At 45.5% G+C, this 17,677-nt stretch overlaps 3 protein-coding genes across 3 annotated transcripts; all 3 read left to right on the plus strand.

The window, feature by feature from the left end:
* Positions 1 to 1,303: 1,303 nt before the first annotated feature.
* On the plus strand, positions 1,304 to 2,397 carry PtA15_1A700 (uncharacterized protein; the record flags this gene model as incomplete). Its single annotated transcript, XM_053165756.1, has 4 exons — positions 1,304 to 1,527; positions 1,620 to 1,813; positions 1,956 to 2,271; positions 2,337 to 2,397. The coding sequence occupies 4 exons, from the start codon at positions 1,304 to 1,306 to the stop codon at positions 2,395 to 2,397; spliced, it is 795 nt and encodes a 264-aa protein (XP_053016915.1).
* A 4,069-nt stretch (positions 2,398 to 6,466) lies between these two features.
* PtA15_1A701 (uncharacterized protein) lies at positions 6,467 to 6,863 on the plus strand (the record flags this gene model as incomplete). The annotated part of the gene is made up of 2 exons (XM_053165757.1): positions 6,467 to 6,660; positions 6,722 to 6,863. 2 exons carry the CDS (start codon positions 6,467 to 6,469, stop codon positions 6,861 to 6,863), a joined length of 336 nt encoding a protein of 111 aa, XP_053016916.1.
* Positions 6,864 to 12,033: 5,170 nt separating this feature from the next.
* PtA15_1A702 (uncharacterized protein) lies at positions 12,034 to 15,225 on the plus strand (the record flags this gene model as incomplete). The annotated part of the gene is made up of 15 exons (XM_053165758.1): positions 12,034 to 12,102; positions 12,251 to 12,463; positions 12,544 to 12,652; positions 12,719 to 12,827; positions 12,905 to 12,998; positions 13,089 to 13,169; positions 13,262 to 13,564; positions 13,654 to 13,792; positions 13,877 to 13,965; positions 14,029 to 14,157; positions 14,224 to 14,347; positions 14,418 to 14,470; positions 14,532 to 14,672; positions 14,774 to 14,947; positions 15,049 to 15,225. 15 exons carry the CDS (start codon positions 12,034 to 12,036, stop codon positions 15,223 to 15,225), a joined length of 2,004 nt encoding a protein of 667 aa, XP_053016917.1.
* Positions 15,226 to 17,677: the final 2,452 nt, after the last annotated feature.

The following is a 17,677-nucleotide window of genomic DNA, read 5'->3' on the forward strand; positions in this document are numbered from 1 at the left end:
AATTGTCTTTGTGACAAACTGCAGGGTGAAGTCAGATGGGGTTTCTGGTGAGCTGATTGGATTGGGTCTTGTTGTATGGGGGGATATGGGGGGATGGTTGCTGGTTGATGTTGCCAAAAAATCTGCATGCGGCTGTGTATTGCTTATTGAAGTACAAACTGAGTTGTACCGTTGGACTAGTGCAGTACAGTGTCCAATACACGCACTGTACACCTGTAATTGGTTTGGATAACAAATTTTTGAAAATTTTTGTCCCCAAATGACCTCCTCGAGGTCATTTGGGCTATTTTTGAAAAAGTACATAAGAAAAAGTTAGGCCCCGTTTGGAGCCAATATAATTGCACGATATAATCTGGAAACTTGTGACATCTGATCAAGTTTTGGCGGACCTGATCAGATGTCACATAGGATGTCATGCAAAAAAACTCATATATTGCCTGGATTATATCGGCTCCAAACGGGCCCTTAGATAGAAAAAGTTTTGAATGAATTTTGATTTTTTTTGAATAAAATTTCAATAAGCGTTTATAATTGGCACCTAACAATATTGAAGTCCCAGAAGACAAGCCTCCGCCAGTTCCAAAGCCAACAATCAAGAAAATGCAAAGTGCTTTTTCAACTATGTTTAATTATTCACATCATGATAATTCCCCCATCTCTCAAAATTTGGAAGATGTCTTAGAAAAATATAGCAAGAATCTTGATAAGGTTTCACTTTGAAATTCTCAACAGTTATGGTATTCAAAATTGCATATGCCACTGTTTACATAAAATCATAAAGCCCATTTTGGCTGGGAGATGTCAACGTGCATAAAACTTAAAGTGACATCTCCCAGCCAAAATTGCAGTTTATGATTTTATGTAAAAAAAATCTTATGCAATTTTGAATACCATAAGTTATCAATTAATTCTTTCTTAAAAAGCTTGTAGATTAATGTATGTACCCATGTAGATAGTATGCATATACATACAAAACTTTTCCAGAAATAAAAACCTCTCAAAACCCATGAAAAGATATGGGTTTTGACAGGCAATGTAAAGGCTTCCCGGATACCCGTCCAAACCCATATAATTTATGGGTTAGTGTATGGGTTATGGGAGGTAACTGCCCAGACCCATAACCTGTGATAACCCATAGGAAAGTTGTTCTCCGGAGGGTATGGGTTAGGACAGGTTCACTGTAGTGTGTGTGGTTTCCCGGCGGAAGAGTGTTGCTGGGCTGGGGTGGAATGCTGTGGAACTCTGGCGGGAGGGTCGCAGCCAAACCGAGCCCCAACCACACCATCCACCTCACTCCCCCAGAATGGCATCGATGACACCCGCACCCTCGACGACGCCCCACCCGGCGATCCTGTATGTCCTGCCGAAGGAGCAGGTCGCCCGGGCGCTCGGCGACTTCGTCCTCAAGGCCCAGGAGGAGGCGCTCTCGAAACGCTCCAAGTTCACACTCGCCGTCTCCGGCGGATCGTTGGCCAAGACGCTCGTCGACGGGCTCACTGGCCGGGCCGAGGTCAAGTGGGACAAATGGTCAGCCCCCCCCCCCCCCCCCCCCTCTCTCTGCGCCGTCCGAAAACCACGCCTCGGCTCATCGCTTCCTCCTTCGTCCGCTGCGTCAATAGGGTCGTCTTCCTGGCCGACGAGCGGGTCGTCCCCCTCGACCACGAAGATTCTAACTACCGCATCGTCCATGAAGGCCTGTTCAGCCAGGTGCCCATCCCCACCGAAAACATCCATCCCATCTCCACCGAGCACCTCGACGACCCCGAGGAAGTCGCTCACGACTACGAGAAACAGTTGATGAACGAATTCGCAGGCAAGTATCATCCATCACCTCTCATCATCCTAGTTTGAGACTCGAACTAGGTATACCCCTGCTTGATCTTGTCCAGCCCAAACAAACATATCCAATATTGATGTGTGTGTGTGTGTGTGTGTGTGTGTGTGGGATTTATCAGGCAAGAATGCGGTGGCGTTTCCCCGCTTCGATCTGATTCTGTTGGGCGCGGGGCCAGATGGCCACACATGTTCGCTGTTCCCGGGGCACGAGTTGTTGAAGGAAGACTCGGCCTGGGTGTCCTGGCTGACCGACTCGCCCAAGCCGCCCTCGACCCGGATCACGCTCACCTACCCCGTCCTCAACCATGCCCACAAGGTAGCCTTTGTCGCCGTCGGCGCCGCCAAGAAAGACGTCATCCAGAACGTCCTCGACTCGCCCCAGCTCGGCCTGCCCTCATCCCTCGTCAAACCTATCCCCCCCGGCCAGGTCTTTTGGTCAGCCCCATCCCCACCTTCTCTCGTCCTCTGAGCCCCAACTGATCTCTCGCTTCTTCATCTAGGTTCGTCGACGAGGCCGCTGCCTCGCAGACCCAATACGTCAAGACCGACTTCAAGCTCTGACTCCTCCCCTCTCCCCCAAAAAAACCCTAAAAAAAGAATACAGCTGCTGTCGTTTGTTGAGTGCATAGTATGTATTCTGTCCGTTCATAAAATCGATTCTTTGAACAAATACATACATATTATATATAGAGTAAATTTATGGACTGTGTAGAGGTACATGTGTGTATGATTCCCCCATGAAAACTTTAAAAAAAACATGGATTGAAAGGAACAGATCAGCGGGTTATGCTCCATCTATCTGTTGGTGCTTCCGAGCTGTGTATTGGAGTGTATTTTTTCTGTGGGCCAAGCATGCACGACTCTGTGCACTCCAGAAGATCAAACAAGCCTTGGGTGACGGATGTCCAAGCGATCCTCCGCTGCCGACGCCGCGCCGCCCTGGATGTGCCAACTGGGCCTGTTCCTTGTGGGCCATTGATGGCTTGATGCCAGATGGGATGGGGGGATGCCTGTGAAGGTGTGACCCGTCTCGCCGGAGGCTGGGCATGGCGTGCAGAGTGTGTTGGCCCGCGAGGCGGTTGTTTGCCGTCATAAACTTGACCCCTGGGACTTCCAGTCCATACCCACAATACATATGCCCCGGCGCTGGCCATGGGTTCCAGCGCTAGTTTCTTTCCATGAGTTCAATTTCCTCGGGCTGGGTCACATTCGATGGTGTGCGGCATACCGAGTTTGCATTGGGGTGCACTTAACCAGTCTAAATTGGTTGTGCCCCAACAGCTGGCGGTGGGTGGTTTGCCGTTGAGAAGCAGACTCGTGCAGTTGAAGTTGGACTCTTTTTAGCGGCCTGAAGAAGCGGCCAGCCGCTGGTGATCTCTTGCTGACTGCTTGGCCCAGAGGTATTGTCTTTACCAAAAAGCTTGCACCTCTTTTGCCTCGACTTGTTGACATAAGACATACAGTTCTTTTTTCTCCGGGGTTACATCTGTCAGACAAGGCCGACGCCGGAAATTACCCTCGGAGCCACCATTCTCCAGTAGATGATGTTGGAGTAGAGCCAGTGAAAATCCGAGCTCATATTCAGAACCAGGGCAGTTTGTAGACCCTGGCACCCATCCCTCAGCTTTCCAACTCATCGCCCTCTGCTCCAACGGAGGGGCCAACCAAGAACCCGGCCGCTTTCCGACCTGACAGGGAACATGAAGGCTGTGAGACATCCAAGGCAGAAACACAATTTCAAGTTTTTATATCCTCTTGCATAAATCCATAAAAAAAGAGTGCCGGGTCCAAGATTAACAGGAAAGACAATATGTGTTTTTTGCCTCTAAGCTGAGTGCAATCCATGGATGAGACCCAAGAGTGATACCATTGTCAGACAGCCTCCATTTGACCTATATCTCAATCACCTACATAATTCTCTTTATTCCTGCTTTTACCTTTGGATCTGTTCCATACCCCACTTTTCAAGCTCAATGGCCCAGCCCGGTGTGATTCCTGCCATTATCCCTACCCCCAGACAGCCTTCCCCCGTCAACTGGACCAGCCTGGTTGTCAATGGAGTTAAGCTAGTATTTGGTGAGTTTCCCATTTCTGACTCCAACTCCGAGTCTAAAATCTGACCTCTTTCATTTCCTCTACCTCCCTCCTGTTGTGACCTAACCAGTTAGGTTACATTTAGTGACACTCGCCCCCCCTCAAGACCATGTCTATGCAGTAGATACAAGCTGCAGAGCTGGTATGTCCTATTCATTACCATTCATTGTTGTCTCAGTCACCGCACCTCCGCCTTCACAAAAAACATCTCTGCAAGCCAAATTAATAACACAGCAACTTTTGTGTCTGAACGTGTTGCTCTGACAAATCCCAGTAAGTTGCTCATCACCATTGCAACTCAAATGACACAATGTTTGCTAACATCCTTCTTTCTTTCTCCCTCTGCAGATACAATGTTGATTGTCATTGCCTTTTTAGCTGTTTGAGTGTCAATCAGTGGGTTTTTTTTTTTTTTTTGACAAACCACCATTAATACTAATCAAATCAACCAACAGTTCTCATGCTCTGCCGCTGCAGTCCCATCTCTAACAATCAAGAATTGGCTCTGGGTTTTGCTAAATTCAAGACTAAAATGTACACTAAATTTGAAGCACTCAAACATTGTAAGTTGTTGGACTATTATTTGATCTGAAATTCCCTTTGCTGATAGTTGTTTTCCATGTTGTAGAACACCAAGAAATCCTGGAACTGCTCAAACCAAGCCTTGCTGGTCAAGCAGGGCAGTCTTGACGTCGCCGGCTTTGGTTTCTCTTCCAATCTTCTTTCCGTTTTCTTGTTTTGACTTGTCTTTCCTCTTTTGTATGAACTATTCCACATCCTTTTTCTTTATTTCTCTCCCCCTGGCCGTCTGTCAACCAGAAACCATTGTATGTACGTATTTAGTTAATCTTGTGCTGATCTCCAGCTGAGCGCACATGAATTGATAAGCTTTTTTGAGGTCTGCATTTCTCTGTTGGATATGAGTTGAGTCAAAAGAGCACGCACTGGCTGAGTCTCTGCGAATCTCTGCCAGCTGTGAGTCGGAGTTGGAGTCACAAGTCACTTCAATCCTCCGAGTCAAAGCCAAGTGAGTGTGCTTTGGCACACTCCTAATAAGGGAGTGTGCTTTGGCACACTCCTAATAAGGGAGTGTGCTTTGGCACACTCCTAATAAGGGAGTGTGCTTTGGCACACTCCTAATAAGGGAGTGTGCTTTGGCACACTCCTAATAAGGGAGTGTGCTTTGGCACACTCCTTAAAAGGAGTGTGCTTTGGCACACTCCTAATAAGGGAGTGTGCTTTGGCACACTCCTTAAACAGAGTGTGCTTTGGCACACTCCTTAAACAGAGTGTGCTTTGGCACACTCCTTAAACAGAGTGTGCTTTGGCACACTCCTTAAACAGAGTGTGCTTTGGCACACTCCTTAAACAGAGTGTGCTTTGGCACACTCCTTAAACAGAGTGTGCTTTGGCACACTCCTTAAACAGAGTGTGCTTTGGCACACTCCTTAAACAGAGTGTGCTTTGGCACACTCCTTAAACAGAGTGTGCTTTGGCACACTCCTTAAACAGAGTGTGCTTTGGCACACTCCTTAAACAGAGTGTGCTTTGGCACACTCCTTAAACAGAGTGTGCTTTGGCACACTCCTTAAACAGAGTGTGCTTTGGCACACTCCTTAAACAGAGTGTGCTTTGGCACACTCCTTAAACAGAGTGTGCTTTGGCACACTCCTTAAACAGAGTGTGCTTTGGCACACTCCTTAAACAGAGTGTGCTTTGGCACACTCCTTAAACAGAGTGTGCTTTGGCACACTCCTTAAACAGAGTGTGCTTTGGCACACTCCTTAAACAGAGTGTGCTTTGGCACACTCCTTAAACAGAGTGTGCTTTGGCACACTCCTTAAACAGAGTGTGCTTTGGCACACTCCTTAAACAGAGTGTGCTTTGACACACTCCTTAAACAGAGTGTGCTTTGGCACACTCCTTAAACAGAGTGTGCTTTGGCACACTCCGTTTAAGGAGTGTGCTTTGGCACAACTCTGACCACCGGCAAGGCTGAAACGCTGCGCTGCGCTACAAAAAAGTGGTCTTTTAGCGCAGCGCAGCAGGGAACCGCTGCGCAGTCAGCCCAAAAAGCGGTAGCGCAGCGCCAGTCCTGCTGCGCTACCGCTGAAAATAGCGGGGGCCCGCTTTTTCCCTGACCCAAAAAGCGGCAGCGCAGCAGACAGGGCCGCTCCTTTCAGCACCGCGCAGCGGCCACCAAAACAGCTGTACTTTGTGCTGCGCTGCACTTTTTTGGCTAGCAGCGGGGGAGCGCTACGCGGCCAGGTCAAAAAGCGGCAGCGCAGCAATGGTTCCGCTGCGCTACCGCTGAAAGTAGCGGGTCCCCGCTTCTTGCCAGACCCAAAAAGCGGTAGCGCAGCAGGCGGGGCCGCTACTTTCAGCGCAGCGCAGCGGCCACCAAAACCGCTGCGCTTTTTGAAGCGCAGCGCTTTCACCCTTGCCACTGGACGGCCAAAAGCTCTTGCTTATTAACAGGAACGACACCGTTGGCTTGGCATGGGACTACAAAGAAGCAATGAGGCATCCCCACAAGATGTACAAAAACATCTTGACCAATACCAAACAGGGCCTGGTAGCAACGCAGATCAAGCAGCTTGAAGCGACCAAAGGACCCTTCCTAGGGACCGCCGAGCCAGTGTGGGGAGGAGAGCAGTTTGATGAGGACAACAAGGACAAGCTAGAGGCCGCCCATAAGACGATGATGGCCTCTGCTGGGGATTACCCATGGTGTGCTGCCCGTGGGCAATCACCCTGAGCTTGCCAAGGCAAACCATTTCTTCACCTGCAGCGCTAACATCTTGCCGCCACCACCACCAGCAGCAGCCCTCAAGACTCACCCCATTCAGCCGCTCCCTCCTCTCCTATCCCACCGTCAAGATCCACCACTTGCCCAGCTCTCAGCAACCCCTCCTGAACCCCAGCCTGTCTGATTGCCCGCCCATATATAGATCCTCACCCATATCCTGGAAGTGTTCAATCACCTGAATGCGCTCAATGATGGCTGTGCTTCCAGGGTGTTTAGGCCAATTGGTCTGCAAGATTTATTTCTTGCCAGTCTCCATTCCGCTCATCCTCCCACACAATACAACAATGTTCCTGTGTCCTGAAAGAGCGCTGCTGTAACAGTTGACAGATCAATCTCAAGAGTTGAAGTGAAATGATCTTGTTGTCTTTGGGCTACAAAAATGAAGGCAAGGGCAAATTGATCTCAATGATGGCGTTGTGGGTGAGCCCGGTGGGTTTGATCATTGAACACCACCAGCCCTCTGCATCAATTTTGGTGTTATTGAGCTCAAATTTAGGAAAGAGCTTCCCCAGTGGGGGCTCAACAAACACAGACCAGCTAAATAGTGCGAGTAGGACAAGCAGCACCCGCCCGAGTTGTCAACAAGAAGGCCACGCCTGACCCCGCCAAGCAACAGCTCCGGCGCAGAATGTTCTTGCTTGACCTGCTCTTGCCCTCCGCCTCCGCCACCTCCATCCTCTCTCGCCGGTCTAACACTCTTGAACAGGGTGAGGGAGACAACAGCAATTGCAACTCCGGGGGCAGCGTCCTCATCAACATCCTGCTTCTTGGCCCGCCCCCCTTCCTGTTGCCCGACACCCCCATCCAACGGCCCTGCCCGCCTTGAAGGCCAGATCTGCCGGCACCCTGAGCTCAAGTCTGCACTCCAACCGCTGGCTTGACTCTATTGTCAAGTCCAAACCCCCCTTTCCTCTCCCTACTCAGCCCGCGCAAAAACCGGTCTGTTTTTTTGCTGGAATAGACGGGGCTTTTGGGCGGCCTTGAGGCCCCTCATCACGCGCATCCTCTCCCAGACAATTCTTGACGTGCTGTCTCTTCCATCAACCGCGGGCCCTCCCCCCGCATTTCTGTGTTTATTTGAGTGTGTTGTCCATGGACCTGAACCTGCCATCTTATGCTTCTTTGAACCCCTGTTCACTATTTACTTATTTATGCTATTTATGTAATTTGTCAGTAGATGATCGTAAATTAAGATGCTGTTTGTTGAGTCCACAATGGATTTTAGAACCAGTCAAAATAAATCTAATGGGCCATAAAATCCTTGAGTCTGACAGCACATTTGATCTATCAAGCAAGATATACGATGATCCATCTGTGGTGAACTACATGTCAACTTTGAGGATAGAAAGGACTGGTTGAAACTACAACTTCAACAGGTTTTATGTTTTTTTGGCTTTAATTTTCAGAAATGATCAGCATAAGCAAAAATTATGGAAAACAAGGCATTAAGGGTGTTCAAAGTTGAAATCATAAAATTTTCAATGCATAAAATCATAAAATTATAAAACTTTCAAGTGATGATTTCATATGTACTATTCTAGAAATGTTGCTCTAATTTGAGTGCTTGGGTGCAACATATTTTTTTCAGCTTAGAATTTTATGATTTTATGGTGTTATGATTTTATGCAAGTCAACTTTGAACACCCTAATTGCCAAAACCCAAAGTTTTGTGATACTAAAATGATTTTATTTTATCAAATATTATATGATTTTAAATTTTCAAACTGTGTGGTACATAATGAAATTAAGACCTGATGAGGTTCATACTCATCAGTGATGTGCATTGTAAGATGGGTAAGAATTTATCTTGGAGAGATACTTTCTGGACCCCTCAAATTGCAGCGGCAAAGCCGCCTTGGCCTCTAGTTTATGTTACGGGTGGTTTGAAGGACCTACCCCTCTATTGTAATACACAAGGATTCTGACAACAAAATTTATTTATTGTTGTAGCAAAAACTTGATAGAGATCACTATGTGCAGTAGTCTATCAGACTTAGATCATTAAACAATGTAGATGATGTGGAATGACACAAGCTATTTAAGAACTTGATTTTGATCACAGGTGTTGGGTGAGTGGATGTTTGAGATCACACTGTTAAATGAATGAGTTACTGGTTGGTTGGTGGCTGCTATTCACATGCTGAATTCAGATGAGGGGGGAGGAAGGACTCCTTATATTATTTACAAGGCGGCCGACTTGTGGTTCTAGCCCTAAGTCTAATTGGATATGCATACAAATATGGCCAACTTGTGGTTCTAGCCGTAACTCTAATTGAATATGCACAAAAAATATGACCCAGTTGTGCTTGGCTCAAATACCATATTATGTACTACCAATGTACTACTAAACTATTTACTTATGTTGGATGAAAACCATTTAACCAAAATAACTTTTGACTGAGTGGAGCTATCCTAGTGGTTCCAGTGAGTGACTAGGGGCTAAATAAACTTGAGAATCTAATTGTACAATAATAAATCTAAGAATATAACTCCTTCTCATGTATTCAACCATCACTTTATGCAATTTGATACTTGAAACAGATTTGGCACATCACAACGCGGGGGCTGTTTTTTGCCGGTCAACAATGGCTGAGGGGATACTGTCAATTTGATGGCTGACAGCTGACACAGGGGCTGTCTTTTGCCAATCAACAATGGCTGAGGGGGCACCGTTGTGGTCAACGCTCTTGTATAGGAAGGAAAAATTCAATTTTTTTTAGCTTACACATAATTTTCACAGTTACATAGTTCAGTTACATATACATAGCAAGTCTACATAGTAATTTTTACATATGCATGCATATTTACAGTCATTTCTTGTTGCATACTCCTAATGTATGCAGTGTTACATTACCATCTTTTACAATATATTTGAATAACCAGAGATCAGGAGTTAATTATTGGAGGGATGAAAGTCCAAGTCCAAGTAGAGGCTTTGACCCCCAAAACCTGAAAGGAAGTATGTACAGATCCTTATCTTGTTGCTATTGGGCACTTCTTTGAACATGACAACTTTTTTTCTCCAGAATATTCCAATCCTTCTTGTTCCTAAGGCAAAACTTCCATTACAGTTGATAGACTATTTTGGAACATTCTATTTCTTCTTGGTTTCATGTGTTGTTGCACAGCCTCTGCTGTATTGTTGCACAGCCTCTGCTGTCTCCATATATACTAGAATATTCCATACTTGTATTGCTGTGCTACCTGCACTTTTTGCAGGGAAATTGTAATCCTCCAGGGGGCAAAAATCCCTCACTCTTGTCTATAAAAGGAGGCTCTTCTCCACTGTTTTTCTGGCTCCTCATGCAAAAGTACACAGAGTACCTAGCCAACAAAAAATTTTAAACACAACAGCACATATTTACTACGCAATATACATACCAGTTACACCCTACAAATAACCAATACTTCGCCATAAGAGTCCCAAATAATTCCTTGCAAGGCTATTAACAACTACACTGTCCACATCTTCTTCTTCCAAGCTTAGCTTGGGGGTGTTGTCAGTCTGATTTTCAGAGAGGCAGGGGTTTCCCCACACATACTTCTATAAATTCAGCCAAAAGGGGTGCAACCCACTTTTGGAGTCTCACACCGTCAATTTGACGGCCAAACTTGCGGCTCTTTTGACCGCGCTATTCAACCGCCGTGTAAGCTTACAGGGCTGGGTGATATCACCCTGACATTCCCAAAAGCATCCAGATGATATCCAGCTGAACCAGTGGTGTATGCATCTAATGCCGTTTTCAATTCTCTGCATTTGTATTAACCGCATCTTACTCCACCTGAACAGAACCTTCAAGTCTTCAATCCTTCAGGCTCTGTACCTGAGTCCGTGTGAGCAGACACAACAGATATATTCTTTCACACACCCTGGAACCCCAAATTTGGGGGCTATTGCCTTGCAAAGTATAAAAAAATTAAAATGTTACTACCAAATTACTACATTGTTATAGTCACATTTACAAGATAAGAAGGCAGTCTTTTGGACATGTAATAATGTTTCTAAGGCTGACAAGCCCGTTCCTGGTTTCACATCTTCAACACTCTCAGTGAAGGACATCTAAATTCCTTACACTCAGATGCTCAACTAAAAATTTACAAGAGAAGTATCCTCTTAGAAAGCCACACAACTTGCAAAGGATCACATGTTAGTAGCCAACTGTAATAGGGGGGTTCACAATAGGATAAAAATAAAACTTCAGAGCTAATTTTAAGGCCTTTATGAACAACTTTTCAAAAAATAAAGACGTTGCTCTGATTCTCAGGGGATACCCAGTCCTGTACACCTTGCCAGATTTTTAAAAATTTGTTGATAAAGACCTTAAAATTGACTCTAAAATTTTACTCTTATCCTATTGTGAACCCCCCTGATAGGAGCGGATAAAATATAGACAAGAAGTATAACTGTATCAAGCCTTGGCAACCTGTAACCAAGAGCAACAGGTTACACATGTGCCAGTAATAGCTTTGAGGCGTAGAAACTTTAAACTTCTTTGCGGCTGAGAACTAGGAGAAAAGAGAGCTAAAGATGACTCCCAAAGCACTGAAAAGGAAGCATTGCCTGAGTTATCAAAGGCCAGAATTGTCAAACCCTCCAGCCATATTGCCATCCAATACATCAACCAAAGCTCCCCTTCACCAAAATTCCCTGATAGCACTTTGTCAGAGGATACTTTGATTCCTTTTAGTTCCGGGACTTTGCTATAGTAAGTCCCTCCCTGTTCCTTTGTTCAGCATCCCATATTGGATAGCTCCTTCAATAACACTTAAAATAAACCTGTTACACAGGCCCCAGAAGCCACAGGTAACTGAAAATACCCCTGCTCCCGCAGGCCCTGTAGAACCCACCCCAGAGGGCACTTAAATACTCCATGGCTCTTGCAGCCGCTCTGTTCATTCCCACAAGGTCTAAACCTTCCCTAGCCCACCCATTGCGTCGAAAGACGCGTCCTCACAGCATATCAGCGGCTGTATCTAGAAGAGCCATAGCTCTTGGCATCACAAACGCTGACAAATAGGGCCCCAAATAGCGTGGTGGAGATGCTGGGAGCGGCAGCGAGTGTGACAGTGCTGTGATGACTTTGTGACAGAGAATGGGCTAGCAGGCTGTGACAGTTGTGACATGTACGGGACTGATACGTCGCGTCTGGCTTAACTCCTCGCGTTTGGAAAGTCGAAAACGAGCCTCAACACAACTTCAGAACCCCGTCACTTCAGGATCAACGCACGTTTCCTGCTGGCGTATTTGCACGACATAATACTTTCTCGCAAGCGAAGGCGGAGCTGATCTTAGAATGAGTCAATCTGGGCCTTCAATATGGGGAGCGGATGAGGTTGGCGATGATGAGGAGACGTATGATCAGGTTAGATATTGAAGATCCGAGCATCGCATTTCCTATGATCATCCGACACACAAGATAGTCGATTGATTCGGTTCGCATCAGCTTCCAGTTGGTTAACCTGGAATCTGAGGAGTCATCGAAGCTGATGTTTGTCGACTTCTTGATATAGGACTCGGCACGCAAGTATGCGGTCATAATCGCGATTGAGACGACGGAATCGATGCTATCCTGGGTACCTAAATGCGAGGAAGATGCAGAGACTGCTGGATCCAACGAATCAAGCTGCTGCTTGCTAGAAACAATTAAAGCTGCCTACCAACTGATGAAGAAAAAGATCATATCGAATCCGAAAGATAGCATTGGGTTGATGATTTTCAATGCGGTTGGTTTCGTCATGCTCCCGTCCCACCTGTGGTGTTATATCAGCCCTAATTCACCTATTGGTTCTGATGACATCCCTAGCAAACTGGTTCTGTGACGGGCTCGGACTCTTGGTCAGCGTGCAATTTTTTGCTGGATCTCCAGCCCGTCGACGCCCCATCAATCAAAAAAATCAAAGCATTAATCGAAAGTAAGCAGGTAAACATACCATACCTACTTGCCCTTGTCGTTGTTCTCACTCGTTTTCTCCACGCAGAATGCGAACGTGATCCTGAGGAAGTCAAGAGAATGTTTGCGCCACGGGCGAGCCAGCCAAGTGAAATTCATCAGGCCCTGAAAGCATGTCTAAATCGAATCTCGGACCGGTAGGTTTCACTAGCTCTTTGCTTTCTCATCATCTTGGGGCATCACATTCACCGCCCGTCCTTTGCTGTTCCAACAGCTGCGCAAAACAAACTGAGAAACGAATCGTCTGGATCACCGATAACACTTGTCCCCTGACATCTTCAAACAAACCGATCGATACTATGTATAGGGTAAGCTCAAAGCAGAAAAAGATCCATTGAATTAATCAAACTAATGCGACAACCTTCCTGTATTTATCCATGTGGATCCACATCTTGTAGGATCTAAGGGAAATTGGCGTCAGCTTTGACTGTTTTTTCAACCATCCTTCGACACCACTCCATCCAGGCGATTTCTATACGGTAAGTTCACCTTTCCCTACCATTCGCCTAAGTCGTCGCCGTATCTGACTTTCCCGGGTACACTGATTGAATTATTCTATTACATGAATTAGTCAATTGTAGAATCCTATAGAAGCTCCAAACCCGATGCTGACCCATCAGGCCCAGCGGCTTCACTCTCATTGTTGGACTTGGATCTGAATTCATGGGGCGAAAAAATTCTGAAGGAAGTCTTGATCCGTAGAATGGATAAAAGGAGTGCCTTTAAAATTCCTTTTAAAATTGGGGAAGGCATGGAAATTGGTGTTGGAGGCTTTGTATTAGCAGTAGAACAAAAAAGGAAGGCAGCTATTCTCGTGGACCCACATACCAGCTCCAATGAACAAGTCAAAGTTCTCACCGAATATATAGATGCAGTTAAGATTCTTTTCAGGTTGCTTTTGCCTTACTGATGTCTTATCGTACTGACCAACATGCTGCGGCTCGAAAACTTGAATTATCTTAGGATTCAACAGCATTGGTTGATAAGAAAGACATCGTCAACTATTTTCCTGTGGGAGATACCAAAGAGCTGAAAACCTTTCGCAGGGTAATTTTTACCAACGATGAAATTGAAAGGATGCGCACGTTGGGCCTGGAAAAGGGCGAGTTTGTTCAAACATCCGATTTCAAACTTTCAACCCCACGCATCAATTCCTAACTTCCAAAAAACCGTAAAAACTACGTAGGCTTGGTACTCCTAGGCTTCCGACCACGAGATGAGCTATCGTGGACACATCACGTTAAGCATGCTTATTACATCTACCCAAACGAAGATGTGAGTTCATGATCTCAACATGATGATTCAACAAGCTTACCGATTTTTGTATTTTCGATCAAGACATTCGTGGGTTCTACAAGAGCCTTTTCTGCTCTGCTTCACTCTATGGCAAAGAAGGATAAGATCGGCTATGGTTTGTTACGCAGTCGCAAGAATGACACACCAACACTTGTGGCCATTTTACCGCAAGTTGAGCATCTAGCCCAAGTGATTCCCAAGGCCAGTGTCTCGATTATTGATTGCGCCCCGTTCTAGTTGGAAGTCTTCGATGAAGACTCTAGAACCCAATTGCAACCCCCTGGGATGCATTTATGTATATTGCCTTGGGCCGACGATCTCAATCCACCTCCAACAGTAACTCAACTGGATTGTTTGGAACGTTTGTTATTCTCACTTCTCCCCCACAAACCGTACGTTCTAATTATATCTTGCTCCCAAATTTTGAACAGCGGATGAGAACAGCAATCATATTACTCAGCTTGCCGACAAGATTGTGCGAAAGGTGAGCCTTGATTCACGGACCACAATTGACAAAAACATTGATGATCTTTTCATGTGAAAAGTTAAGAGTAGATTATATGCCTCAAAGAATTCTCAACCCCGCTCTCCAATATCATTATGACTTCTTGGCAGCTAAATACCTCAACGAAAAGTTCGAACCTGTTGAGGACCAGTCATTACCCTGGTATCCGTTAATCAAAGAGGTTAGACAGCAATCTGGTTCTGGAGCTGCTCGGTTTGATTTAAATCAAGCGCATTGTGTCATACTGATTGCCGCTGTTTTCTGATTGACACGCATTGACAGCGCTGTGGGTCCTTGATTAGAGAATTAAGGGAAGAAGTTGATAAGGATCCGCGGGCAGCAGAAAGTGTGATTCCTGAGAACTCCGTGACTAAAAAACGACGCCGGATCGAAGATGGAGAGGGTGTTGACGTCGAAGTGGTTGAATCCGCATTTGCTTCTCGGAAAGAAAATAAAGTGAGCGCTAAATAATTTTTCAAACAGCCGACTCCATGCTTTGACTTTCCCTAGTTCCAGAAATCGAAACTGAAATTCATTGAATTATCATGAAAAATTAGTTGACCGTATCGCTGCTAAAGGAGTACTTGATATTTAAGAAAGAATTACCGATCAGTGGAAAGTACCCATTGAAAGCGGAGCTTATTGAAATGGCTCGAGCTTTTCTCACCAAGGAGCGTACCAAATCTGCATCTGGCTCAACAAGTACCGGAAACCCTAGGAAAAAGAAAGCATAACCCACAAGATGAGTTGAAATATTTCATGGCATAGTCCTTGTTGAGCTACCTTACAGTATTTCAGTCTGTTTTTCTGCTTCACACTCTTGGTTATTTTCACACACATGTTACAAGTTTCCTTCACATTTCATTTCCTTTCCATCTTTCACTCACCTATCACATACATGTTACTAGTTTCTTTCCCATACCTGAGACAGAGCCAGTGGAAAGATCCCTTCCCTCATCCTTCCACAAACTGCCTTACTCACCAGCAATGTGCCTCTGTTCTCAGGTATGATTTATCTCTCTCATTCTACTCTCCTTGTTCTCCTGTTTTCTTTTTCTCTTTGTTCTTTCTGTTTTCCTTTTTGTTTCATTTGTTTTCTTCACCTTTGTCAGTCTTCATGAAATACACTTATCCTTCCACAAACCCTGTCCCTCACCAGCAATGTGCCTCTGTTCTCAGCTCTCTTCACTACATCAGTCCCAGGATGCCTTGAAGCTTGTGTTTTATATTTTTTGTCAAAGTAAAAATGTAATAACTGGGTAATTAAGAAAATCCAAGTTTAACACTGCAAAAAAGATCCAAGTTTTGGTGTGCAGCCACATGGTGGCCACTGTTGAATATGCCCTAATATACCCGGTAGACTCTCCAGCTTGTGACAGTTATGGTGTTCAAAATTGCATGAGATTTTTGTACATAAAATCATAGGGGGTTGAGAAATCAACTCCCACAAATTAAAAAATCGACTCCCAAACGCAATTTACGTCGCGCGGACCGCCTCGGGACGTCTTTCCCAGGTCCTCGCGACTGCATTTTGACCCGGGGGCGTTTTGGGAGTTGGAATTGTAATTCCGCGATCCCAAACAGGAGTTGGGATTTCAATTTTACAAAAAAATCCAGAAAATAGAGAAATATTTATATCTCCTCACTGGAGCACTCAAACGCTCCCAAAACTTTACATCAATCTAGATACACTGTCTAGAAACATTTTGAGATTTACAGCAGTAGAAACCTTCAGGAAGGCCTTGTGGAGCAGGGGGGTTAATTTGGCGGATTTCCTACTAAGGGAAACCCCCAAAACCTTATCTATGGTTCTCCAAATGGCCCCAATTTTCTTATGCCAAAGAATACACTCTTTGAAATATATGCTGAGCTTCACGGCATTAGAACACCTCAGATACACCTTGTGTAGCCGGGGGGTGATTTGGCGGATTTCCTACTAAGGCAAACCCCCAAAACCTTATCTACAGTGCTCCAAACGGCCCCAAATTTTTTCTGCCTGAAGAATACAATCTTTGAAACATATGCTAAGCTTCACAGCATTAGCAATCCCCAGGGAGACCCTGTGTAGCCGGGGGGGGCGGATTTGGCGGATTTCCTACTAAGGCAAACCCCCATCTCCGGTGCTCCAAACGGCCCCAATTTTTTTCTGCCATAAGAATACACTCTCTAGATAATATCACAAGCTCCAAGGAGGTATTACACATCAGGAACACCTTCTATTGACAGTGGTGTAGTGTAGCGCAGCGCAAATGCACTATTTTTCAGTGTAGTGTTAGTGCAATTGTGCCTATCTGCGCTAACGCTACGCTAAAAGCTGAAATGGCCTTTCACCCTGTGCGCATACCTTTAGCGCAGATGGGTGCAATTGTGCTAAGGCTAGACTAAAAAATAGCGCATCTACGCTGCGTTACGCTACACCAGGGTCAATAGAAGGTGTTACTGATGTGTAATACCTCCTTGTAGCTTGAAATATGTTTTAGAGAGTGTATTCTTAAGGCAGAAAAAATTCGGGGCTGTTTGGAGCATCATAGATAAGGTTTTGGGGGTTTGCCTTAGTAGGAAATCCGCCAAATCCGCCCCCCAGCTACACAGGGTCTCCCTGAGCAGTGCTAATGCTGTGATACTCAACATTGTAGAGACTGTAAAATGAAGATGTGTCTGGTGAGAGTCAAACTCACGACCTCAGCTATGCTGAGACACATACTAGAGTGCTGCCTTTACCAACTAGGCTACAGACGCTTGTGGCTGCCAGCTGGGTGGTTGGTTGGTAGTGCTTCTGGGTCGATCCAACAGCCCTCCATACTGTGGTGATACATCATGGTAGCAGACTAACAGAAAACTCAACAAACATATGTTTCAAAGAGTGTTATTCTGGCAGAAAACATTTGTGGCCGTTGGGAGCACCGTAGATAAGGTTTTGGGGGTTTGCCTTAGTAGGAAATCCGCCAAATCACCCCCCAGCTACACAAGGTGTCCCTGAGGAGTACTAATGCCGTGAAGCTTAACATATTTTTCAAAGAGTGTAATCTTATAGCTCAAAATTTTGGGGCCATTTTGAGCACCGTACATAATGTTTTAGGGGTTTGCCTTAGTAAGAAATCCGCCAAATCCGCCCCCCGGCTACACAGGGTCTCCCTGAGGAGTACTAATGCCGTGAAGCTTAAAATATGTTCTAAAGAGTGTATT

This window comes from Puccinia triticina, chromosome 1A, assembly GCF_026914185.1.
Source record: "Puccinia triticina chromosome 1A, complete sequence".
NCBI classification, from domain to species: domain Eukaryota; kingdom Fungi; phylum Basidiomycota; class Pucciniomycetes; order Pucciniales; family Pucciniaceae; genus Puccinia; species Puccinia triticina.